The sequence below is a fragment of the Bacillus rossius genome, chromosome 16, assembly GCF_032445375.1.
Source record: "Bacillus rossius redtenbacheri isolate Brsri chromosome 16, Brsri_v3, whole genome shotgun sequence".
NCBI classification, from domain to species: Eukaryota; Metazoa; Arthropoda; class Insecta; order Phasmatodea; family Bacillidae; genus Bacillus; species Bacillus rossius.
This window is the reverse complement of record NC_086343.1, coordinates 565,678-593,454: the sequence shown is the minus strand read 5'-3', so window position 1 is coordinate 593,454 and position 27,777 is coordinate 565,678. Positions and strand designations below refer to the sequence as shown.

Here is a 27,777-nt window from a genome sequence, read left to right as displayed (position 1 = left end):
ACGCGTCCTGAATGCCCCGGCCAAATAAGGCAATGGCTTCTATCGCCTAATAACCAGACAGAATACAGCTGTCGCAGCTAATGGGCGTTCAGCCTTTTTTTTACGGAAAATGTCTGCCACTAACTTATGTTTAGTACACCTAGAACCATTCCCAATACGGGGGAAATAGGAAAGTGTTGATTTTCTGCGCGATATTTTGCGACATATGACTGCGTTCTGGTTGGCTGTCGAGAATGCCGGCGATAAGGGCCCCGCCCACCCGGACACACGCGGTGGGCGGAGCTTCCCGCTACCAGAGTGACGTCTGTTTACTAAAAGCAGGGTCGAAAAGTAGTTTTCATACCAGATTAGGTTTTTAAACGGTATTTTTAGAGGAGTTAAAATGGCTGAAAGGAGTGTCTCAGGAGTAATGTTCAGGCATATAGCAACAGTTACAGTTCTTTAACGCACTACACCTTTACCTTCATTTCTCCGCCATGTAGTACTACGGTTACAGCTCTAATGTCACAGCTGTCCTGTTCAGAGGCGACGCCACGCGGGAAGAATGGAAGCACCAGCCGCCGCCGATTCATCACATTGCCATCCGGGGCATTACTGCGTGGGCGAGGCCAGAAACCGAAGTTTCTACAACTCGCCAAGTGCATTGTAATTCAGGTGCACCGCACACTGGTGTAGAATCATTTGAATCGACGGCGGGGGTGCGTGTCTTGTGGGATAAGTTTGGCACACGGGCCTGTGTGTGCGCTGGCAGGTTGTGTAATGCTATAAAAGTTACGTGTACCTAATTCGGCGGGGGAGAGAAGCTCCCCACCAGCTAGATCGGCTAACTGGCGTGATGTAGTGTCGTGTTGGTGTGCATTAGAGGCTTGTCGGTGTGCTGTAATTTCAAGTGACCTAGTTAAACTCGGGTGTGGCGTGTAGTGTAAAGCTGTGCGAGCCGCTCCTACGAACCCCTGGGAACACATAACATGCCAGGGTAGTTAGCCCATTAGTGCATGTAACAGGTAGTTCAGGCCGACACTCGCGCAGGCATATAATCGTGTGGTCTTGTAGGTGATACGGTAAAAGAAATTACATGGATTAGTAAATCATCTGGCCGCCTTAAGTACCGAACTATTGCGTTCCGACATAGCTCGGTCAAAGTTAGGCTAAGCCAGTATTGTTGTAGCTAGTCCCCAGGCTGTTGTCTTCTGAGACCTGTAAAATAGAGAGCGTGAAGTTAGTGAATTTTATTTCCAGTGAAGGTCGTCCTATATTATTATTTGGGCGGAGAAATGCCCTCGTCCAAACTTTTTTAAATTTATTATTATTATTATTATTTTTCGAATTAATTCTAGACGTAATGCTACTGTACATGCCCCCAGAGCCCTGCCCTGACAGGCATGCATGCCTCTCGGCCCGGATCCCCAGCGAGGGCTGGGGCATGGAAGCACCAGCCGGTCCCCGACGAGCCTTAAGACCTCGCTCCAGGCGCGAGCTTGCGGCCGCCGCCGCCGCGCGGCGCTAGTGTCGACTCAGCCCTCCAACCAGCGCGCTCCGCCGCGCACACGAGATCCCGCGCCTTTCAGCGAGGCGCGCGCGGCGCCTTTAATTGGACGCCGACGCGAACAAAAAGAGCCCGGAGGGCCGAGAAGGGGGGGGGGGGGGTGTGCTCGCAGGGGCGTCCAAATGACCGGCGTGCCTTGTGGCGTGCTGAGCGCTCCCACCCCTGCCGCATTAATATTCGGTCCCGCGACTGAGACGTGCTTGTTTACAAGCGCATTATCGAGGCGAGCCTTACACCTCGCCTCGCCTCTGGTCGCTGTCGGCTCCTGTGCCCTTCTGGGAAGAGCAGCTTATCCAACTGTTTGCGGATATCTCCCGCCTTTGGTCTACAGAGGTAAAAACACATGATTTTGTTCTATGTTTTTTTTTTTTTTTTTTTTAAGTAAAGTTAGTTATATTATGTATTTTGTCTTAAATAAATTCGCACTTACTTGGATTATCAACACAAAAAAAAAACAACTAATAATTTTAACGAAACACTAAATTGGAACCAAAAATTGCGCAGATTATTCATCGGAGGAATTAAGAATGTAATAGGGATCGTCCATTAATCACGCGAGGCTCGAAAGAGGGGGGGGGGGGGGGAGCCAGGCAACAATATCCCCGCCCGGCTCGGCTTGCCAGTCGCCAGTAAGACTGTGATTTTGGCACCGAATATACATGCTGTGCTTAATTTGTCTAAAACTCACCACAAATCACTAGGGGGGAGGGGGGGTAAAAATTTGCTAAAAAAACATTACGTGATTAATGGACGACCCCATACGTAACACCTCAAAGCTTTGATGGAGAAGTAAATTATATTTTATTTGTTAGTTGGGTAGATTTTAGTTTTTTTTTAAAAAGTAAATTAATAACTTGTTTAACCAGGACAAAAGAATCAGTGAAAAACTGCACGTACTTACAAGCTGTATACTTATGGTCAGGTGATGAAGAAATAGCTCATGTTTCCTGAAACAATTGGTTTAGGCCTGTTTGGATGATTGCGGATCGGCAAACGAGTGAAAGGGCGTGTGTTTGGGGTGAATCGAGAGCAATCTCGTGAAATGGAGTCCCGCCTCACCAGGTCGGGCTGTGCGCCCGGCTGTCGCGCCCAAGGGCGGCTGGAATTACAGGAAATTGTGGACCGTGTAATGCGGGCCTAAGTGCCACCTCCGGCGTAATTGCGCGCGCGTCGCGCCGTGAACGCAGCAATACGGCCGCCGCGTTAGCACACAATGGGCCGGCGCTCGGCGGTAATTTGGTTATCGAGCAAATTGTTTCATTTTCATCGCATTTCACACTTGGCGCCCGTGCGTCTCCCATCGCGCTGCGAGGCTGGCCGTCCTCTGCCCCGCCCCTGGGACAGTCCACCGGGACCTCTGCCCCCTGCAGCACCTGGTGCCCCTCTGTCGACCACTGCCCGCCTCGTCAGATGTGTAGGGACCTGAAAAATTCGCGGTTTCGATGACCTCCAGGATAGTCTACACAGTCCTCTGTACACTCGGGGCAAATAACGGCCAGTTCGTTGGCTGCTGACCTGTGAGTCGTCTCAACTGGTGTTTGCCCGTGATTCGTTACTTCTTTGGTTGAGGGTTTCTCATTGGCCCAGAGTCGCCGAGACGAACAGTGAGCCAATAGCAAGAGCAGCTTAAAGATATATGTATACGAATTTCAGATGAATTTCTGCGAATTTTTCCTGTCTCTAACCATTGTTTATGCTCAGTATACATGTCTTCTAGCTATTTTTAACTCTCCTAAAAAAAAACCGTTTTAAAATTTAATCCGGAAATAAAACTACTTTCCGGCCCTCAGCGAATTCTTAAATGGTTTATATATATATATATACATATATATATATATATATATATATATATATATATATATATATATATATATATATATAGAACCCCACTCGGATATCTTGAGTAGTTTTCAAATCGCTTTGTTTTTCCTGAAGCTCTGCACATGCATTTTTCGAACAGCGAAAAAAAGATTAAAACGTTTTGTTTTTACTCAGATGTTTTTATGTATGAAAAACTATTACCTGGATAGCAGCCAGGGATGGCAACGATATATCGGAAACAACGATATTTTAGTGCCGATTATTTGTTCCGAAGATATGGAATTTGAATAAAATAATAATTTTCAAGTAAAAAAAATATTAAAATTATCTGTGAATAAATTTAGCACAAAACGCAGTAAAAGAATTAAATCTAAAAATAACAAAAAAAAATGCTTCTAATTTTTATAAAAAAAAAAACAAATATATTTACGCTAGTTAAGCTATCGAAACATATCGAAGGTTTAATTAATAATAAAAAAAGTTTTTACTAAATTTTTTTTATTTTTAGAAATAGCTAAATTTGTATTAGTGAATTCCTTTACTTTGGCTTCGATGTATCGAGAACTCTATACAACATCGACTTAAAAAAGTTTTATGATAAGTATAGCATGGGTGAAAGTTTGTAGAGTATAATGGATCGATGTATCGGAAACATGGGTGTAATGCAAGCGGTATATCGAGAGGCAGCGACTACGGCGGCGCAGCTCGAGAGACTGAGCGCGCTGTTGCCGCGTCCTCCCGGGTCGGGGACCGATTAAAGGATCGCTCTCGATACCCGACAGGGGTCGTTACGCGCGGATCGACTTTATCGGATACCAACACCGCTACAGCTGACCCCGCCGTGGCAACACTGTGCGTCCCCGGGTTGTTTCCGGCACGTGAGGGAGGAGTGGTTGTTTGCTCGTTCATTCACTGACGCGATAACGTCTCGTAAATCGATCAACGCCGGCTGCACGCACGAAAAAATAGTCACGTTCCGCCCGAGCCGAGCGTGCAAGAACCGGCCAACCACCGTGCGAGAAAATCTTCTATATAATATCAAACAGGTTAAGGCGGGATTTTTAACTAATTGTTCGTGATTATATTTAAACAAATTTATTTAAATTAAATTTTCAAAAAAAAACGGTAAATGATATTCGAAAATTAAAAAAAAGTATGCAATTTTTTCATCAATGTTTTTCTTATGACGTTATCACGTAAAATTTATCGTCCGTAAACCGACTTTACAGACAGCCCATTTTTTTTTTTAACTGTTTGAGTGACAATATGCGCAAAAAGCGCGTGTTTTCAGGATACGTTTTTTTTTAAACACGAAGCACCTGGTGTAACCACTCAAAAGGACTTGCATTGTAGCTCCATGTTCATTTCTCCGCCACGCAAGTCCTGCAGCTGTCCCGCGCACTGGGAGAAGACTGCGCTAGAAACACGCCCCTGATAGGCGGGCGCTCCCCCCTCCTCCAGTCCTTCAGGCCTGGTCCTCGTGTTATGGATAGGTGAATCAATTACCGCTAATTGCGTTCAGTTTGCGCGCCGATTATCCATTTCGCGGGCGACCTGTTCCCAGCGGCCGCCTCGCTGTTTGTCCGCGCAGTCCTGGGTCAGGGGAGAGGGGGGCAGCTTTTATTCTCAACGCGCCGGTCGTTGATTGGAATTTGCGGAAGAGTGGAAGGCTGTTGGAGGGGGGGGGAAGTTACCACCCTGTCACCCCCCCTCCCCTCCTCTTCCATTCCGGCAGGGGCATTGTGTTCCCACCAGCTTTTGTTTTGCACCTGGAAAAGCGGGAGTTTTGTGGCGGCCGGAGTGCGCTTTAATCAGCTTAACGTAAACGTTCCAAGGGGAGGAGGGGGAAGGTCGGTTAATCCGGGTCCGAGGAGGGGAAACATCGCTCCGCGCGGTTTACACTGGCGCTTTTTAAAAAACCCCTGACTTTTCCACCAGCGGCGAGCTAGACGCTGCTCTGTGTAACCGTTCCTAGTTACTCACCTCGGGGAGCGCGGAGGAGGGAACATTCATGGTCGGTGGAATTTTGAAGCGGTTTGAATTTAAATCGCGCTGTTTACTAAGTTATAACCCCCCCTCCCTTCCCCAAGCAGGAATGTGTATGTGGCGCCTGGTCTCAGGCTCGCTGTAAACCTAGCGTCTCGCCGGCCGACATAACCCTCGGATGAGCTGGATGGCTTTTATGGCCATAGATAGAAGTTCGGCGGGCGGGCCATTTGCTTCCCGCAGGCCTTGGGGGGGTGGTGGTAGAAGGGGGGGGGGGGGAGGTTATGTGCCGCGGCTATGCCCTTGCGGTGGCGCGCCCTATAAAGTGTGTAAAAGTGGACTTCCCATAAACCCGGCGCTGAGTTACCGTTAAGATAGCGGTTCCGCGGGGGTGAGGCGACAAAATATTTTCGGTCGCCGTCGCAGGCCTAAAACTAGAGACTGTGTTGTTCGCTGTGGGTCCGGCGGAATTTGTTTGGTTATTGGGGAGGGGGGGGGGTGAGACATTCTTCGTAACTGCTATCGTAACGTCAGATATAGCCCGGCCGCTCGTTATAGGTCGTTCCGTTTTCAATACCGCGTCGGTCGAACCGTGAACTGATTTTAGGTTGTCAACCTCTAGTAGGTGATTACACAGCAAAGCTCTGCCCGCGACATATCTTAGATTTACAGTTACGGGTCACGAAAATCACTAAAGTCACGGAAAAGTAACGAAATAAAACATGACAGCGCAGTACGTCACAACAAATATCAATAGTGGTAGACAGTCCATCTGAATAAAGTGAGGAAGATCTATGAAAATATTTTTTTAGATTTGTCACAAATTCGGCACGTTACTTCTAATAGTAGACACACTTCCTATCATGTTTAATTTTGCCCATTTTTCATAACAATGACACTGAGATGTAAAAAAAAAAGTCGTAATAAAATATTATTAAACATTTCTGAAAACGTCCTGAGATCGGTTCACGAGGTACTCTTAGATACGCTGATACGAGTATTAACATCGCGTTTTAGTTAACATGGAAATGCGTTTCATCGTGTGCACAGATAACTCCAGCCGCTGCTGTCATCACCAAACAAATTCTTAAAATCGCAAAGTGAACTGACCGCGGTAGCAGGTCCGAGGTCCGAACTGGATGCCTCGGAGCTAGAGACTGGACAATTTCGCGCTTTGGATGACCTCTAGGATAGACTCCACAATCCCCTACACACTCGGGCAAATGCCACCTGCTCATTGGTTACCGACTCGTGACACGTGTCAACTGGGACGCTTGTGATTCGATACTTATTTGGTCAAAAGGTTTTTCATTGGCTCAGAGTCCTTCAGATAAACTGTGAGCCAATCAGAGAAGCAATATAAAGGTACAGTTGTTTGGATTCTATCATACCGTGAAATGAGTCCGCGAATTTTTCCGGTCCCTACTCGGAGCGCCTCGGCCAAGCTGCTGGAGGGCAGAAGTTGGGGGGGGGGGGGGAAGACGAGTGGCCCTGTTTGACAGCAGCCCAGATTGCGTCTCGCAACTTCACCTGTTGAGCATTCCCCACCCGCCGCACGTCTTGACTTTCGCCTCTGAGAAATGTGTACGTATCCCCCGCGAACTTCCTCTTATCCCTCCCCCTCCTCTACCCCTACCCCCCCTGGTCTTGGCGTGTGCGAACTCGCGATGCCGACCCGGGGAAATGTTTGACGAGGAAATTGTTCTTCTCTGTCGGCTCCCCCCCCCCCCCCCCCCCCCCATCGCCCGCCCGCGACAAAGAACAGTGCGGCGCGCAGAAGCGGAGTGCCTTTGTTCTGTGGGAACCAGGAAACACGCGGGTCGGTCACCGCTAGGCGCGCTGCACCGAGGCAACAGTACCGCCTCACTGCCAGAACCTTCCAGTGTGTTGTGTGGCTGCGACGACACCGACAGTCATGTTTGTTCGAGTTCCCAGCACGTATTTCGCATGAATAACGGGTTTTGAAACAAGTTGGAAAATTGGATGCGATCGGCCAATCGAAATCGTGCCTAGCGAAAATGAAAAAAAGGACATCCTTTCCCGTCTCAATGATTCTTGAAAATGGCGAAGAGCTAATGGCCGATTAAAAAAGGTCAAACAAGTTAAATAGCTTAAATAATGTTAACACGAATTCCCCATGCGTAAACATTTTATGCGTAAAAAAAAATAATACCTTGATAGTGTGGCATGGTTTAAAACATATTTGAAGGTTATCTGTTCAAATATATTTGATGGAGAGAATTAGAAGCCAAATTTCTGTCCAGTACTACCCCTTTAGATACATGAGTCGCCTTACTGAATCAAATCTCATAAACTACGGTGGACTACATTCGTTACATGCATGTCAGTTTCAGTCGAGCCAATCACGTGCGACCCACAGATAAAGTGGCGTCAACGACGTCGGCCAATGAACACGTAATAAAGGTTTGACAATGCACAATGAATGATTTGATTGGTCACGCTTCGAAGCCTAGAGCCGCGACGCGCGCCAGGTGCCTGGGAGGGCCTTCCAGCGGTGGTCTGACGTGGCGCCCCCGCACGGCCACTGACGTCATGCGCGCATACCTTCAGGGATTAGGGCGGCCCCCACGACCTCCTCCCACGGCGCTGTCATCCCTCCCTTAGCGGCCTGGGAATCCCGCGCGCTTGCAGAGGCCGCCGCGTGGAGTGGCGTGAATAACAGCCGCTGTTCTGGATGCTTCGAGCGTCGGGTCGGTCCGGGATGAAGCGACACGTCACAACCACTCCAGTGAGTTCCAGAAGGACGGCCGAGGGTTCAATAGCGTCGAAGCCGGCCTTCTCGGGAGTTCCAGCAGGTGTGTTGACGGGGCGACTGGACCGTGAGAGTGCGACCGAGTGGCGCGAGACTGTGTGTGGACAGGCGCGAGGTGAGGGGCGAACCACTGTCGAGCCTGGCTCCAGTGAGGAGTGCGAACTGCGGACTGGACAGACACATAGTTATTTGTGAACAGACATTAAGTGAAGTAATTTAATAAGAAATATTTTTAAAAATTTGTAAACAAAACTGTATAAAATTAATTGGGCTATCCTTATGAACCCGTTTTCCCCACTCATAACAGTATTGTTCTGCGTACTAGGTACATTTGAGAACTGACCATTTTAAACAAGTATCACCGAGTACAGGTCACTTTAAGTCACGTAAAAGTAACGAAATACCTAATAAATAACGGTTTCAGAATTAAAGAACTCGAATTTTTCAACAGCCTTTCATTTTTTGATTTTTGGCGGCTCATTCCAGTTCATAGCAGCACATTAACTATCAATAGTTGGAGACTGGTAACTTAAATCATGAAGAAACGATATATGTGAAGGTTTAAGCGTTCTGACGTAAATTCGTCACGTTCCTGCGAATAGCAGATGCTTGGGTTTGCACGTCGTGCATGAGAAAGCACCCTGTGACATGAAAGCTGTGATGCAGTGGGGGGATGCAGAACCAGCTGCGGCGACTGGTCTCGCTAGCGATGAGAAGACGCTGCGAGCGTGGGTCGCGACAATTGCCGTCCTCTGACGGGACTGTCTGTCACTGCTAACAATAGCTGCTGGGAGAGGCTGGCTCGCACACATCACCAGAACTCTTAAACCTTCACACAGATCGTCTCTACCAGTCTTCAACTATCAATACTCAATGGGTAGGGACCTGAAAAATTCGCGGTTTCGATGACCTCCAGGATAGTCTCCACGGTCCTCTGTACACTCGGGCAAATAACGGCCAGTTCGTTGGCTGCTGACTTGTGAGTCGTCTCAACTGGTGTTTGCCCGTGATTCGTCACTTCTTCGGTTGAGGGTTTCTCATTGGCCCAGAGTCGCCCAGACGAACAGTGAGCCAATAGCAAAAGTATCTTAAAGGTATATGTGTATGAATTTCAAACTATCGCGAAATGAATCTGCGAATTTTTCCGGTCTCTATCAATGGGCTACCGTCAACTCCGCTGAACTGTACCCTGTCTGACTTGTTTACAATTGAACAGCTTTAACAAGTAGCACGCGATTGTACCTACTTCCCAGATGTAATTTGCAGAGAAACACGTGAAGAATTGTTTGCGAACGCTGACAGCTACGTGGACTTGTATACAAGCACCGTTGCCGGAGGTCGTCACATCTGGAGATTGCACCGTGATTCAGTCGCATAGCAGCAACAACGGCGGAATGTGTGGAGTAAAGAGGATACATACTGACCATCTTGGAGTATTGTACGTGAACGAGTAACCAGGTATCGCTCGCTAAGCACTGAACGGTCAACATATTCCAAACGCGTGTAGCACTCGATGTGAAATGCCGCACTCCAATGACACGTATTCCCATTGTCTTTCGTCTCCGTCCACATCGCTGGTAGCTCACCGCGGTGACGTTTAGTCCGCACTATAAGTCACCAGTAGACTATTCCAACCATCGATACACCGCCTAGATCCAATCCCTGTGGGGATACAACAGTATTTGCGTCTTGCACAACTATCATATATGTATATATTCAAGACAGTTTTCGAAGGCTTGACTGAACGCTGCAATTTACACACTGATTTATTGGTCAGGGTTACTCAATGTATTTATTTCAGCTCGTTTTAAGATCGCCAATGTTCCTACAGCTGCCAAACGTGCAGGGGATCGGATCGGAAACAAGGATTTTGATTTATATAAACATTTATCGCGTAACTGACCAAGATGTATTTTTATTTAGGGCTGTTAACAAAATTTCTTACCGTATACTGCCTAACCATTTAAAACAAAGCACTTCGAGAAATGAAATCAGAAAAAAAAAATTTGTCCGTTTTTACATATTAAGACAAGAATCATTATAGGCTTCAGGTAATATTTTACTAAGACGTCTATGCTTAAATGAGTCCAGAGTAATGTGGTTTTAAATTACAAAACTATTAGTAAAATTTTTACGGCATGAATTTGAAAAAAAAAATTTTTTTTAATGTTTTCCAACATTGTTAGTTTTTTGGTTGGCAAGCGGGGTAACAGTTGTTTAGAGCCAGGTCGCACAGGCATTAAACGGCGAACTGTGTGTATGCTGTATGCAAAATGAGGAATGTAAATCGGCGTGAAGCATTGATAAGTTCGGTAAATGAATTGAAAGCTCGCCCTGTGGACCCACAGCAGGGCGGGCGGGTGTCGCGTTTCGCGGCTAATTTGCAAACACGCATTAGCCCCCCCCCCCCCCCCCTGGTGGCGGTGCAGCAGGGGTGCGGTGGAGGGGAGGGGAATTAATGGCCTGCCAGATACCCGCGCAAACACCGCCGTCACCGCAGACATCACGTGGCGTGCGAGCTGCGGGCGCAGTGTCTTGTAGGGGACTGTACCGGGCTGGCTCAGCACCTCGCAGCACCACGTGGTGCTGTGGCGTCCTGCGTCAGTGTGCGTACAGGTTCATCACGACCAAACAAGTTGAAAACTTGTATACGTCATAAGTAGAGACCTGCAAAATTCGCGGTTTCAATGGCCTTCAGGATAGACTGCACATGCCCCTGTACACTCGAGCAATTAACGCCAGTTCGTTGGCTGCTGACTTGTGAGTCGTCTCAACTGGTTTGCCCGTGATTCGTTACTTCTTTGGTTGAGGGTTTCTCATTGGCCCAGAGTCGCCCAGACGAACAGTGAGCCAATAGCAAAAGCGACTTAAAGGTATATGTGTATGAATTTCAGACTATCGCTAAATGAATCTGCGATTTTTTCCTATTAAATTTAGATACTAGTTATCCATTGAGTTGCGTATTTTTTGAAGTTATACTTTTTTAAGCCCGTTATGAATAAATGAGAGTATTTTTACGATGCGCGCGCACCATGCAGCGAAATTATTACAGGATGAAAAAAAAGTTACATACAAAAAAAACAATGCTACATACAACTAAGCATTCTATATGTGTTTTTAAATATTACACTATAGTTATTAATAATGAATAATGTTCCACCAAATTAAAAAAAAAACATTATTGTGAATATTAGTCATAGAAAATTTTTGTTTATAAACATTTTCAAGTAAACTTGTATACGTTATGCTCTCGTATGTATTATAGTATACATTATTATGTAATAAATAATTAAAATAAATAAATTTGAATAAACATCCAGTGTAGGTATATATTATTTTTATTATCTATTAGTTAAGATTTATCTAAATATAACTCTAAATTAAATAATTGATTTTATATATGTTTTATAATCAATTTGAATACTGAGTATTTATTTCTAAAAAAAAATTAATTTGATTGAATTTATACTTTACCAACAGTATTTATAATATTTATTATATCCTTCCTTTTATTTCTTTCAAAACTAAAACCAAAGTTAGTTTTTTTTTTATCCCGCCAAGTAAGTATAACTTCTAACGCGCGAGGATGCGGGGGAACTCTGAGATAAGCTCCGGCGACGTCCGCCGCGTCTCCACGTCCTGAGGCCGGGTGCTTGCTAAGGAAGGAGGAATCTCGCACAGAGCTGCTGGGCCAAATGGCCGGAAGGAACGCTAATTGCACTGGAAACAACGAAGGTCTCGGCGCTGGGAGCCGCGGCGAGACGTGATTATGAAGCACGCATCGCGTACCTCACCGCAAAAAAAAAAAACCGTTTAATTAAAGCTGGAGCAGATGTTTGGTCGAGCTAATTACCCCCACTCCCCCCCCCCCCTCACGCCTCACCGCGGACCGCGCAGTGACGTGCGAGCGGCGCAAATGAATACAATTACGAGTGATCACAGTTATGTCGGTAATGAAGCGGGCCGCGGCTGAAAGGACGCGCGCGATGAATTAGTCCCGGGAACAGAGGGCGCCGCCGGGAGATGATGCCGCAATGTTTACCTGTTGCCTTCTGCAGCGCGGACACCGAGCCGCGACAGATCCGCGTGCAGTGGAAGTCTTGTGTGGTGGTATCTCGCCAATATATTTTTTTCCATGGAACTGAAATAACGTTAAATTATAAATATTTGTAAATTTTTGCATTTACATAAAAGCAACGGCTTCGCCACTTCAAAAAAAAAACTGCTGTAATCCTGGGTTCGTGATCTTGCCCGGGAATTTATTTATCCTTCGTGACAGCCCAGTACTCACATTACTTATAATTATCTGTAAATCTTTCCCTGAATAGATTTCCTGTATTAACTGCGCGAATTAATTAGCATGATAAAAAAACGGTCAAATTGTTGAATTTTTTATTATGTCTTTCGCGGTTTAACAAATTTATGCTTCTTTAATACATGAATCGAAATTTAAAGTAATGCGCCAATTTTCTTAACCGTGTCTAGAAATATTCTGTATTTAATCTATGCAAAAGTAACCATTGCAATGTGTTGTACAAATGCATAATTTTTTTTGCAGCGTTACAAACTATATCTTGGAAACGGATATCCAAAGAAATCTTTTGCAAAGGTGGAAACAATATTTTCTGTTAAGTGTACCGTATTTGTACAAGTAGTTTTCCCATACAGTTTTAGTGGGTGTAAACTTCCCTCGCATGGTTGAGCGTGTGGCGACACTAGCGCCTCTAGCGGCCGGCAGGTGCAGCTGACCGCCGGCCACTCGGGGTGATGCATGATGGCGCACTCCCCTCCTCCACACCCCTCCACTTGTCCGTCACGTGTCGCAGTGGGAGCTGGTGTCACCGCAGCTACCAACATTTACATTCCTACTCGGCTTCGTGCAGGAGCTCATCAATAAATTAGCTCATTATTGTTTGTTTTTTTGACGTGATAACGTCTTATAAATCGATCGACGCCGGCTGCACGCACGAAAAAATTGTCACGTTCCGCCTGAGCCGAGCGTGCAATAACCGGCCAACCACCGCGCGAGAAAATCTTCTATAATATCAAACAGGTTAAGGCGGGCTTTTTAACCTATTTGTTCGTGATTATATTTAAACAAATTATTTAAATTAAATTTGCAAAAAAAAAAAACATGTAAATGATGTTTGAAAATTAAAAAGTATGCAATTTTTCATCAATGTTTTCTTATGACGTTATCACGTAAAATTATCGTCCGTAAACCGACTTTACAAACAACCCCCCCTATCATCAGTGTAATTCTCGTTAAGACTATTTAAGTTTACAAAGTGTATTCCAGGGACACACCAATACTATTAGTACGTCCGCCGATATTCAGGAAAGTGAACAATGTACACGGCAGCATGTTGCCACACGAGGGTCCGCCATAGCCGCGCGCGCGTTGGACTTTCAACCCGTGTGATGCGCGCGCATTTCATTGCGTTTCCGTGGGATATTCGAGTCTCACTCGCAACGAGCCCAAAGAGTGAGGTGGAAGCATTGTCGACACTAGAGCTGGCAGTACGAGTCAGCCTCGTCAGCTGCTGTGCGGCGCTGATACCATAGAGCATGTCGCTTAGACTGGAGCGTCTCTCTCTCTCTCTCTCGCTCGCTCTCTCTCTCTAACACACGTGACCGCCGTCCTTGTTTCTGCGCGCGCTCTTGCCAGTTGTAGCAAGTATTTTTAATTTAAGGCATTGGCTATTATTTATTTATCATGTGAACATTGCAATTTTCGTATGAATTCCTATCAATGAATGTGCGTTAATTGTTTCTCGTTGTAAGTTTTAAAAGAGGCGAATAATTACAGATTTAGTAGGTATAGGCTTAAAACATTATAAATTACTTAAATGGATTCATGAGATGTTTCTCGGGCATTCGTAATTCCAAAGGAGTGCATCCCCCTGAACTTCTTCGTCAACGTGCTAGATCTGGCAACAGCGCGTGCTACAGCGGCGAGTGCGGGACTCGACAGAGGCCACAGGGAGATAACGGCGGAGGCCGGACATTACTTTCATCCGCCGGGTTTAATGCTTCATTATTACTGCAGCGCCCCAGGAAGGCGCGGCTTTACGCCCTCTCAAGCTGGCGCCTGCTTTACGGCGCGCGTGGTTATTGTGGCGTGGCTGACGTGTGGCCGTAAGCCCTCCTCCCCTGATCCAAGAGCAGTTGGGGCGAGTTGATGTTTGTCTCGTGATGACACCGAGAACCCATTGTTGGCTGCTGTCTGCTCCGCGCCGCGCCAGTTGGCAGCACTGCAGAGCTTCAGCTTATCAGAGTAGTCAGTTTACGAAATAAAATATTTTAAGAATACGGAGAGGAGCGGATAAAGTAGCTGTGTTTCCATTTTTTGGATTTTAAACGGAATTTTTATAAAAGTTAAAATGGCTAAAAAGTGTGTTTTTACGATAAATCTTAGTCACGGAAACCCACGGTAGAGATTCTTGAAAGCACTCGAACGTTTTGCATTACGTCTTTATCTTCATTTTTTCGATTGTATTATGTCATGGTTAGCGGTTACCGCTACGCACGACGAGAAGACTGCGCGCCAGTCCAGAGGAGACACAGATACGCCCCTGACGCCCTGTAGCTGATGACGTCAGAGGATGGCGCGTGGCAGTAAAGACCCTCGACACCTGGCACCGTAGCCAAGCGATCGCCTTCAAGATAACCTCACTGTATGTGCTTTATTGGAAGAGTCTGATCTCTGATGGTGGGACATGTTCGGATAACCGCTATCTCGTCCTCGGGCGAACACACCTGACACTGCGAGATAAGGCAGCCCCAGAGGTGAGAGTGACGAGGCGTAGTGGTAATGCACTGTCCTCTCCACCCGCGTCCCCCCTCGGTGCTCCGACACGAGACAAGCCAAGCGACCATTACCGCAGGAAGAAGCTGCGTGGTTTGTTGACGTTCTGACGGTAAATACCGTAACCTTCTTACTCATGAACATACATTTCGGACGGTATTTGTCGCACCGGTGCTACGTGATGTACCACCATATGTCAGTTGTAGTGAAACGAGTACGAGGTTATCGATGTAATTGAACTAAAATAAGTATCATATAATGTGAAATTTTAATGGCATGATTATCCTTTTATCATAGCTGGTTGTGTTCTACGTAAACAATATTTGAGATTAATAATTGTTACTGTAGTATTTATTTTTTATCTATGGTTTCATTATTGTTATAGCAATACACAGGTATTATAACATAGACCACATGAATTTATTTTACTCCATCTTTAAATTAAAAAATCATTAAAATAATCACCAATAGGTTTGAATGTCTGAGATAAAAAAAAAGGAAATTTTTTTCTTATGCCAATATCAAAATAATTTATTCAACGCACACATTAAATACAGTGACCAATCTGTCGTGTCACGAACTAGCTCAGTGGATATTAAACACGCACTTGAGGTAATGTTAGAGCTTACGGCCATATTCGCCCACCAGGTTTAACTATTGTATTTGTCACCTCGTTTTGTTTAAGTTCAATTTTTCTGATATTTCACTACATATGTATATACATTGCACATTATGTAGGTTATATGTTAATTTTCAAGCCTTGATCTAAAAAAGAATAAATACAATATAAAATTATATAATGAAAATTCTACACATTTCGACTAGCAAGTTGATTTTTAAATTTAACTAATTAAGTAAACTGCTGTTTATATAATATAATATCATAAATGCGAAAGTGTGTTTGTCTGGTAGTGCTTCTTTCATGCAGCAACGGAGCAAGGGATCGACATGATCTTTTGCATGCAGATAGTTTATGGGCCGGAGAGTGACATAGACTACATTAATTATGAAATTCCATCCCTAAGTGAGTGAAAAATGGGTGAATCCAGTTTTATCACAGGAGGTAGGTCATAGACATATAAACAGCGAGTTTGTGTCATTTCTCTATGTCCGCCACACGGTCATATAGTAATATCTGGTAACTTCCTATCCTTCTCCTTGGCGAAACCCACCCGCTTAGTGAAGCTCGCGGCTGCTAGCGAACTAGAGGCGCTGATAACAGTTTAGTTTATAACTTAGTCAATAGATGTTGCTGCCTTGGTTTTGTAACGCGCTATCGTTTGATGCGTCCGACCCGGTTTTGCTGATGCGTAGGCTTTGATGCACCGAGATTGTGCAATCAATGGGACTAAAAAATAAAAAGTATGTTCTACAGACTTGAAACTCGGTAGTGATGTTCCTTATGATTTGTTTAGCCCGGGCACCGCCGGGGGGGTTAGAGGTTCAAACCCCCCCCCCCTCCCTTTAGCACCAAATCTTTAATTAATTTCTTATTCATCACTCAAACAAATTTCATATTAAAATTAATACAATTTTTACCATTACAATATTTAAATTTAAGTACCGAAAACTGCTAAAATAGCACTATTTTGCACCTTAAAATCCAAATTTTCCCGGGGGAGTACCCCCGGACCACGGTTTACTACAGGGGGGGGAAGCATGCTTCTTAACACCCCCCCCCCCCCCCACACACACAAATACTGGCTACGCCACTGTACGTACAGCGGAGAAATGAAGATAAAGGTGCAATGCGAGCTTCCAAGAATCTCTAGCGGATGTTTCATGATTTAAAACTTTTTTTTAGCAAGTTTCACTCTGCATAAAAATACAAGTTAAAAACTAAGTATGGAAGCAGACGTATTCTTCCGCCGCGCCGTCAGCGTATTCCTAAATGGTTTGCGCAAGCAGACCTGTAGCTCGGCGGTGTTCGCGTCGACCGGCCGGAGTGTTCGCGCTGTCTGCGCGGGAGACTCTGCTTTGATCTCGTCCCCCCCTCCCCTCCCCCAATCCCCCCCCCCCCCCCCCCCGCTGATGAGCCGGGAGGGGCGCGGATTGGAGCACGGGAGCAGGCGCGCCATTAACGGACGTAATTATTCGCCGGTGGAAGCCAATTAGCCGGTGTTGTGTCGCCGGCTCTGGGGGGGTTGGCACGCCTGCCGCCTGCCTCGTGACGTCACAGAAGCGGTCCCCCGCAGCCCTTCACCCCCAGTTCGTCAGCGTCTGTGGGTCTGTGAACAGGTCGTAGCCGGTACCCGACAATCTTAGCGATGTGGCTTTTATACTGCTTATTAGCAAGTTCCGAAACTGTTAAAAATTTTGACCTTAAATTTACAAATAAAGATGGTTACAAATTATCCAGTGATCTTCGTACTTTTAGGACACTGCGTTCACTTACTTTGAACATGAACTTAAAAGACATTCTCGGTATATGGAGACATTAAAAACATAGCCTCTTATTTTGTCCACGTGTGTGTTTACGTTTCTTTGCGGTTGAGATCAAAATCTTGTGTGTGCTTTGCTTGTGTCTAATTCTTTGCAAAATAAACTGAGATTATGATTTTCAGCACTCAAACTTTTGCGCCCATGCATATTTTTTCTTAATTTTGAACCAAAAGATAAAACATTTTAACATATTGTTTTGTTGATCCTCGTTGAAAAATAAATAATATTAAACGTAATATGGTTAACATTCCCATCAAGGAGCGACCACAAAAAAATCAAGGTTATCAAGATTTACTTTCGAATAGTTAAAGACTTCCAGGTTGTTAGGTTGCCTCTAAATCTCGCACATTTCTCGGATTGCCGAAGAAATGAAGTTGCAGTCGGTATGATACTACACGAACTTGTGTAAGGAACAATCTCGATCTTGCATTTTTTCGCAAAGGACTGTTTATATTCTCAACACTCAACAGCCAATAGTAGAGACATGCATCAAAAACGCTAGTTACTTGTTTAAATGGAGAAAGTTTTGAATGTTTGTAAAATTAATACTTTTGGGCCGGATATCATTAAAATCTTACATCCGAGGATTAAGGAACACCTGGATAAATCTGTACTACAACTCGCACTGTAAATTTAATTTTTATCGAAATGTATGGTAACGTTAGCTAACTGTACATATCAATGTAAAATAACCAAAATAATCTGAAACGATACAAATGGAATATTGTAATACAACCAATTAAACAGAAATGCAACGAAAACTTATTCATCGAACAAAATGACTTGATGCAATACAAATGAAATGAGGTGTTGTTCTGGACTTCTTCGCCGACCTTGTTCAGGTAGAATGAGACGGGTCGTTACAACGCCGAAATACCATAACGCCGAATGTCAAAATTGACCACAACGCCGACAGCTAGAAAACTGCTGTGTACCACAACACAGAAATAACAACTGATAAATTTGTGTGTGTTTCTTAAATGTACCTTAACGCCGAAATACCAAAATCAAACCTAACCTTACCTAACCTAACCTAGCGTAATATAACCTAACCTAACTTAGCCTATCCTAGCCTAGCCTAACCTAACCTAGCCTAACCTAGTCTAATCTAACCTAGTCTAACCTAACCTAGTCTAACCTAACCTAACCTTTGTGGCAGTCCTGCAATGACATTTTTCGGCGTTAGTGTATTTCGGCGTTGTGGTATTTTGGCGTTGTGGTGCGTCCCCGAATGAGACATGTCCAGACGGTCTCGCAGTAGTGGTGCGTGCACGGCTGGAGTCGGGAGTCTGGTGTAACCTGTCCCTCCGGCCCGGACACGTGGTGCACACGAGCGCCTGACCAGATTGTCGCCATGGCAACCCGCCGTGGCCGACTGCTCCACTTCCGCGACCACGCTGCGCTCTCTCTCGCGACCAGAAATTGTTAAATCAGAAAAGTTTTTCTCGCCCCTCCCAAGACGTTAACTCCTCCCCCCCCTCCCCCCCTTTTTTTTATCTCTTTCTCCCCAAGAAACTGCCCTCCTTTTTTTTATTTTCTTATTTCACGTCTCCTAGTTTCTTTCCTCGGAAAATGCATTGCACGTTCGATTCAAATTGCCTTTTGAGTGGGTGGATATTTTGACTAACTCCGTTAAACTTTCCGTGTGCTTTTTTCTGTATAGCTATTTTCTTATTCTCTCTTTCTCTCTCTTTTTCTCTCCCGCTGCGCCCGGTTCCTCGTGGCTTTTATTTCTTCCCGTGGGTCGGCGGGCTTTACTCGCGCATTTCCTCCCCCCCCCCCTTCCGGGGGGGTTGCTCGGACCAGGGGGGGGGGGGGGCGGCTAATGGACTCCCGCGAGCCTAGTTGTCAGTTGAGGCAGCCTCGCTGTATCCCCGCCGTCGCAGCTATCTGCTCCACGGGCGACGAAGACTCTACCAATGGTAATGGGCGACTCAGCGCCTTACCGGGGGGGGGGGGGGGGGGGGGGTCCAGTAACGTCAACCCACCCCCCCCCCCCTTCCTTGTTAGAGAATAGAACAAACACTGCCCGTGACTACGGACTCTGCCAGATATTGTGTGGCCCGGTCCCAACAAAGCCACAATTAAGTGACCAATTATTTTTTTTTACATGCACCTCGTAGCCAATAAAAAGAGTTTCTTTGCCGTTTCAACAGAAAAATTTTTTAAAAAAAGTTCTTAGTTTCTTTGCCGTTTCAACAGACGTTTGTTTGTTTAAGTTCTTGGCTACTGGGTTGTAGCCGCGTCCTTGGGATATAATTATCCGACGTTTCGGTCGACATTGCAGTTCGCCATCATCAGGGAGCAAGCAGTAGGTAAAAACGGCTACAATCCAGAAGCCAAAGCTACTTCAGACAATTGACCGTGGAAAGCCTGCGAACATTACTAACGAGACATATATATATTTTTTTTAATTGGAAACTTCGAAATGTACCAGACAGTTTCCCCACAAGACATACATGGTTCTGGCATCGACCCCCGCGGGCGAAGCACCGTCGTGTGGGCGGGCGGTACTCCTGGAGTCACGAGGAGTACAGGGAGCACCAGACAGCGCGGCCTCCGCCATTCAAAAGCACTTTGTATTAACAGCAGCGGACTGCGGCATGAAGAATGGCCGGCGGGATTACCGGGCCAGGCCTGTGAGAGCTGCTTCAGGGCTGACCACGAGCGCGCGGGTTTTTTTAATTAATTCCTCTCCCTGACGTGGGGGGGGGGGGGGGCAGCCCCCAGCAGGCGCCGGCTGCGTAAGGCCCCCCCTCGCTCTGCGTAACGAGCGCGTCGCGGCAGTTAAGAGGCGCAGACCCCGAGATTACAGCGTCCCGAGTCGTCGTCATGTCTGCGGAGATGCAACCCACCTCGTGGCCATGCGCGCGGCCTGTTGAGATCTCACCCTTAGTTTCAGCCAACCAACCTTCGCGACGTGTCCGAACCTTTATTGCCTGACCAGCAATTTGTGTGAGCACAGTTTTCCAACATACTGTCACTGTGCACCCGGCTTAACAACCTTTCTGCTACGGAATAAAAGTTATTGTAGTCTCGTGTTTCAATTTTTCTTCTTTTTTCTTCTTTTTCTTTTTTTAAATCTTATAAACGTACCTACACTTGGAATAACTTTCTTGTACCTATTAATTTCCTTTTGAAGCCACCTTCTTCGCTTTGCATTGCGGTTCTTGTTTGAAAGTGATATTATGAAAAAGAAAAAAGAAAAAAAAAGAGAAAAAAACTAGTCGAATGTGCCTAACACGCGTGTCGCACGATTATCCGCAGAGCGAACCACGACAACCTTCCACTACTAAGCCGCGTCATCTGAATGCGCATAGCTACATACTTGTGCCTGGAAATAAAACATTTTAGTCATGCAACATTTTTATTGACTGATAAAAGTTAAGAGGGACCAATAGATTGCGGCACAGAACTTGTCACAGACTTCTAGGGTGGCGTGATGTTACGCCAAGCCCTGACGTTAACTCTCAGCTCTGTTCTTTTCGGCCGAGGAATTATTATAACTAGAGACAGGAAAAATTCGCAGATTCATTTCGCGATAGTCTGAAATTCATACACATGTACCTTTAAGCTGCTTTTGGTATTGGCTCACTGTTCGTCTGGGCGACTCTGGGCCAATGAGAAACCCTCAACCAAAGAAGTGACGAATCTCGGGCAAACACCAGTTGAGACGACTCACAAGTCAGCAGCCAACGAACTGGCGTTATTTGCCCGAGTGTACAGAGGACTGTGTAGACTATCCTGGAGGTCATCGAAACCGCGAATTTTTCAGGTCCCTAGTTATAACCTAGGGCGTACCGTATTTAAGGCACGCCAGACCGTGACTAACAAGCCTCTGGACGCCTCTCTCAGGCAGTGTACTATAGTTACCGCGCGTGACGTCACCACGTGTTCCCTGATTGGTGCAGTTTCTCCCAGGAGCACGTCTCCTGCCCACCAATCACAGCCACTCTGTGCTGAAGCAAGGGCTCTCTTACACTGCACCTGTTTGGCCGACATAGTTGCAAGCAATCAGCAGGCAACTTTTAATATGTTGAAAGAAATTTTCGATTAATCACAATTTTGACGTTTTTACTTTTATAAATGTCTTGCTAGCGCAGTAAGGGGCTGCTTAATTCCAGGCTCCCCCCCCCCCCCAACCCAGAATCTACGCTCATGGTGTAAGTATCCAGCAGTGGCTCACTCGGGTAAGATAGGGGATATCGCCCCCCCCCCCCCCCCCAAGTTATGATAAATTTTTTGTAAAAATATCTGTGAAGACAGTAAGATCCTGGGTAAGAAGGCAAGTCGCGTACGGCTGCTACTGTGAGGCCCATTTGTCAGTGTGTTAGTGTCGATAGTAGTGTAAGTTTTTTTTTAATGCAATGTTCAATTTTTTTAATCTCCTCTCCATCTCCTTAAAAAAAAAATCCTCTGACCCAGCAGTATGACCTTGGAAGTTGTACATTACCGTGCCGTGGAGCATGCCTGGGGTAGACTGAGCGCGCCGGCGTGTTGTCCGGCTGTCCGGCTGTCCGGCGGGACACCTGGACACGGCGCGACACCTGGACACGGCGCGCCGCGGGGTCATGGACAGCTCGGGAGGCGAGTGTTCGCACGCCAGACAGGAAGACTGCTCAGGAGTCGTTAGTCACGCGCGGGCTGCTGGCTGGGAACCAGCTCTAGTCGTGGGAACCTGCCGTGCGCTCCACAGCTGCAGCAGGCTAATTGCCTCCCGACGTGTGTCACTTGTGTCAGCAGCCCGCGGTCACAGAACAGTCCGCAGCTAAACGACAGTCGAATATTAAAGGGCTAACTATTAAATGTATCATCCGCCTAATGGGCCCGCCTACCTGGAGCTATTTCGGGCGTCGGGAACCAGGATCCAGGAGCAGTAAGGGTGACAGCAGCACGCGCATGTAGTGTCGTGTCGCCTTTAACAGCAAGGCGCGGTTCGCAAAATGAATCTGTCAACACAACTGAGCTTAAATGTATACAACTGTATCTCAGAGTTAATTATAAACACGAAAATATAAATTTAGGTTTTTGAAGTTATACTTCTTTAGGCGCGTTATGAAAAAAAAATTATGAGAAATAATTTTTTCGATGCGTGCGCACCGTGCAACAAAAATTTACAGGATATAATAAAGCTACACACAAATAAAAATTACATAAGTGATTATATATCATATACTTTAGTGATTGATATTGAATACTGATTTATGCAATAACATTATTTATTATGAATATTAGTGACATAAAGTGTTCAAAACCTTTTCAAGGGTATTTATATAGTATAATTTATTTGTATGCTAACATATTACATTATAATATTTAATAAATAAAATTAATTAGAAAAATAAGCGGTATTTTATTTTCATTATTAATTAAAATGTATCTAAATTATATTACTTAATTAAATAATTAATTTTGTACACGTGTTTATATTAATATTGAATACTGAGTATTTATTAAAATGAAAAATTGATTAATTTTATACTTTACCAAATGTACGTATTTGTAATATATCATTCCAGGTCTTTTATTATTTAATTTATATTTATTATTTGCATGCAAAATTAAAGTTAGTTTTTTATTGCGCTAAGTAATTATAACTTCTAATGCGTGTCCTTAAGTGCATGCACCCATTTTTTTTATGTAACATACAATTTACTTGTTGCAGACTAACCAAATTTTGGAAACCAAAACGAAATTTAGTGATATTCTCCGTCGCTGTGTGTTTAGCGGAAAAGGAAAAGGTGCTGTTTGGATTTTGAAATACGTCACCCCTCGCTCCGGTGCGGGGAAATAAGGTGCTCGAAACTCCATTTTTACAGATCTAGAGAATCGCTGTTACTTGCAGACGTGAGAGCACGTATACTGCTGTTCTCATGGGCTGACACATCCTGTAGGACTAGAAGCCAGTAAGGAAAGTCATATGATCCCACTGTGCGCGCACCGACTGGAGGGTACAATGTGGCATCAGCCAATGACAGGAGCACTGACTTGTTTGTGTGGGAGGGATACCTGTTAGCAGACAGTAACGCGAATCTTGAATGTTGCTATTGATAAAGACGAAGGTGCGCTCAGTGACACCTTGAAGTTTCGACCTTATAGACCTCTCCTCTCCCATTCGAAGCTTCGCCGGAATGCAACCAACACTTAAAATCTAAATGAAAAAGTAAACATTTGGTTTAGGCAAATATGAACGATCTTGTATTCTTTGTTTATTCAGATACTGTTCAAAGGCATTTAGCAGTTTAACACCCCTCTTAACGGGAGAAACAGTCGTGCATCGAGACACAGTTTGACTTGGTAATTCTGTTAGACTCCATTCAGTCAAGTCTCACGCAAACAGATCTGTGCACTGCAAAGAGAAGAACACGGCTACAAGAACAATAACGTGAATGTTTTAGAGGGGTTTGCGTGTTTGAGAGTTTTTGCAGAGTGTAATGTTCATACAATTACCAATGTATAGTGTGTTTATTTAAAGTGATATTGCGAAAAATAACTGACTCGCGTCTAATACTTAATATTTAACACGTAAAGCCCTGCGTGGCGGGGTCACGTCAGATAAAGCCGCCATGACAGGTCTGCTGGTCCGGACCACACTGTCAAACTTCCGCCTCCAACACCTTCCAGTGTGCTGTGTCGTTCGCGCTGCCATGTTTGATTCGCAGGTTGGAGCACGTGAGTTACCATCATATATTCAACGTAATGGTCTGGTTCTAAAATATTTGGATTTTGGATGCAATCGGCCAACCAAAATCGTGTCCAGTGAAAACGGAAATTACATCCTTTTTCATCACATGGGCGATTAAAGAAGTTATAAAAGTGAAATATAATAATGTTAATATGAATTTCGGTAGCGAAAAGTATTTAAGTGTAAAAAGATAACTAAAAAAAAATCACCGAACATTTATTTTATTGTCAATTAAATTTATACATTTTCAAAAAAATTTAAATGCACTAACACATAAAATGGTTTAAAAATTCAATGTGCTGCTGTGATGATTTATTTAATTTCCAAATCCACATTCAAATTGAAAGATTTGAGACAGCTCTGACCGAAAATAAACTTTGTGAGTGCGACATGATTTAAAACATATTTCAGGTTGTATGTCCAAATTTATTTGATGGAGAAAATTCGAACCCATTTTCCGCGCAATGCTTCAGATATATTGGAGACAAATGTTTGACAGAGCGACTGACTCCTGGACTCCTGCCTGTCCTCTTCCCTCCCCTCCCCTCCTCTCCGCTCAGTCGCCATCTCGCCGCTTCTGGTTGGCCGAACCGCGGTGGACCAGATGGCTGCGTCTTGGTCTGGAATTGTTCTCCCCCCCCCCCCCCCCCTTCTCCCCCAGGCCATTACCTGCACTCTTCACTTTTAAGTATCGAAGTATTGGAAATGTCATTACTGTCGAGCCGGTCGATGCTCGCTCTCCTTGCTCCCATTCATTCCTCCATCTCTCTCTCTCTCTCTCTCTCTCTCCCGCGATTCTTCTCCAGTCTTCCCATTCCCCTCCCTTCCTCCCCCCCTCTTCATCCTGCGCAATCGTTTCCTCTGCGTTTGTAGATTCATATTTCATTGCCGACGGCTTGCCGGGCGCGGGTAGCACCCTTCTACTGTCCTGCGGGCGTGGGTAGCACCTCTCGCCTGTTCTCCGGGCGCGGGTAGCACTGCGAGTTGCTCACGTCGCAGTTTCCCGTGCTCGGAGGGCGTGGATAACCTCCAGGAGATACAACAAGGAAGTTTCCGCACATACACCATATTAGGAGCATATTACAAGAGAATTAATTCGTAATTCATTTAATATGAATACCCGTGTTAAGCATTCGTGAGTTTATGGGCTTTGAGTCAAAATTTTCACTCTTACTTGTTTACTCGTACGTAATACTTTACAGCATTTTTACTTGTAATTTCAGGTGAAATTGTTTTAAATTTGTTGTTAGGATATACGTACATTGTGTAATTGCTATAGCAAAATTCAAAATATAATCTGAGCCCAAGTAGATCCGCTATTTTGGATAATTTGTTCAATTTTAAGGGGAACACATTATTTATAAGTTATAAAAATATTTTCAGATTCGGTTTTTGTAAACTTTGTGTTTAAAGTTACATTTTATTTATTTATACACTTAACAGTTTCAAGCACTAGGCGGGCTTACAATTTTTTTTTCTTCTGGTTTTACACATTAAAAAAAGCAGAATATAAGATTAACACTAGATATTAAACTGCGCTATGGAATACCATTAAATAAACTTAATAAATAAATTAATAAAAAAGTAATGCTAGCCCTTCTATAAATAAAATAAATCAGTTTACACTCGTAAAAAAACTTTCGTAAGAGTTTATCTGAAGACATCTAAATCCTTAAAGGGCTCCTTAAATACTCTTTAATTAGTATTTCTGTGAAGAGGTAGGTACTGCCCCTGTGCCGGTGAATGCACTGGCTGTCACTGGCTGTCACTGACTGTCACTGCTGGCGACTGTCTCCCGCGACAGGCGTCCCGCAGGAGGACGTAACGAGCCGGCGGTCGTGACGCAACATGCCGCACCGCGGGCGGGCTTATCTTATCTTATCAGCTCGCCGCAGCAAGCGCCGATGAATCAGATACTGCGATGTGCCGCGCAGATTGTTTGCTTTCATTAAACGTTCTGCATTTTTAAAAGCATGTTGCCCGCTGATGCCGAATGTGTGACGTCCCGGCAGAGAGCCAGCGCCAGTAAATTCATTTGCAGAAGTAACCACGATTTATTTTTTTATCATTTCCAGCGATACCACGAGATAAACTTTTCTGCTCTACCCATTTTTATATAGAATATTTATTCGTCGACACTCATACCCCTATAATTGATTTTCACAAAGTGTTTTTTAACTTGCTTATTTACTAGTCGACATCTGGAGCGCATTTAGAGCTACCATGTGTGTAAGGGCGGTTTCATTGTAGAATCAGGTAGTGTAGTGTGTAAGCTGTAAGCCATCCCTTGTGACTACACTTACGGCATTAAAGCAACGGCGTAAATAAGTACAATGAAACAAATACACTTAAGTTATCTGGTTACCTCGCGCTATTGTAAGCAGTGGCTTAATGTCTTATGACTGGTTCCGTATTTTATCCGAATCAGATTCAGGGGCGTAGCCGGGGGGGGGGGGTTAGAGGTTAAACACCCCCCCCCCCTTAGCACCAAATCTTTAATTAATTTCTTATTCATCACTCAAACAAATTTCATATTAAAATTAATAAAATTTTTACCATTACAATATTTAAATTTAAGTACCGAAAACTGCTAAAAAAAAAGCACTATTTTACACCTTAAAATCCAAATTTCCCCGGGAGAGGACCCCCGACCCCCGGCTTTATTACGGGGGGGGGGGGGGCATGCTTCTTAACACCCCCCCATACACAAATCCTGGCTACGCCACTGAAAGATTATTTGCTAACATGAGATAAACTTGTGTATTATAGTTGTTAGCCGGAGCGCAGTGAGTAGTTGGAGCGAGTGAGGATGGCAAATGGCTCGCGTGTTGCAGGGCCGCGGCACACCAGGGCAGCAGGCACGGCGCGCCTCGGACTGAGCTCGCTGCCATGTCCCGCCCGCACCATGCCCCGCGGCCAGTCGCTCTGCTGGCCGCCTGCCTGTCCCTCTGCCTGCCCCTGGTCGCCGCCTGGGTGCACGACGTCCAGCCCAAGATGTACTTCCAGCTCGGTGAGTACCGCCCTGCATGCACGGCGCACCGCCGAGAGTCACGGCATGCTCCGAGAGTTACAGCATGCTCCGAGAGTTACGGTTCGCCAACTAGAGTTACGGCACGCCAACGAGAGTTACGGTACGCCCCGATAGTTACGGCACGCCAACGAGAGTTATGGTACCCCGATAGTTATGGTACACCCCGAGAGTTACGGCACGTTCCGAGAGTTACGATACTCCTAGGGAGTAACGGCACGTTCCGAGAGTTACGACACGTTCCGAGAGTTACGGCACGCTCCGAGAGTTACGGTACGCCAACGAGAGTTACGGTACATTGATGTATCTACATGGTACATTCACTGAAAATCACGGTGCAGTACACTATTTTAACTTTAACACGCATTAACAAAATTATGGTACACGAATAATTAACAGTTATGGTACCCGTATTTATAATTAAAGTACACTAACCAAATATAATTATGTATAAGCAAGAAGTGATATTACATTAAAAAAATATGGCTTATCAATCAATAATTTCAGATTACTAATGGGAAGTCGTGTGCAACTAAATGGACATTTAAGTATGGCCCTTTGAATAACAGGTGATATTTAGTTTTAAAACGAATGTTATGGTTTTAAAATACATTCAAATTATGTTAGGTGAATAATGATTCGTGTTAGCGTATTGTATGTAAATATAAATTACATGGGATGTTTAGTT

At 44.9% G+C, this 27,777-nt stretch overlaps 1 protein-coding gene across 13 annotated transcripts in view; it reads left to right on the top strand.

Moving 5' to 3' along the window:
- The window catches only part of LOC134540220 (semaphorin-1A-like), a 411,248-nt gene that overhangs the window by 112,358 nt on the left and 271,113 nt on the right, over positions 1-27,777 (top strand). For all 13 annotated transcript variants that reach the window (XM_063382822.1, XM_063382830.1, XM_063382825.1 and 10 more), the window contains one exon: positions 26,896-27,071. In XM_063382822.1, coding sequence (XP_063238892.1) covers positions 26,951-27,071 — 121 coding nt within the window. In that variant the 5' untranslated portion in view covers positions 26,896-26,950. The remainder of the gene's footprint in view (positions 1-26,895; positions 27,072-27,777) is intronic.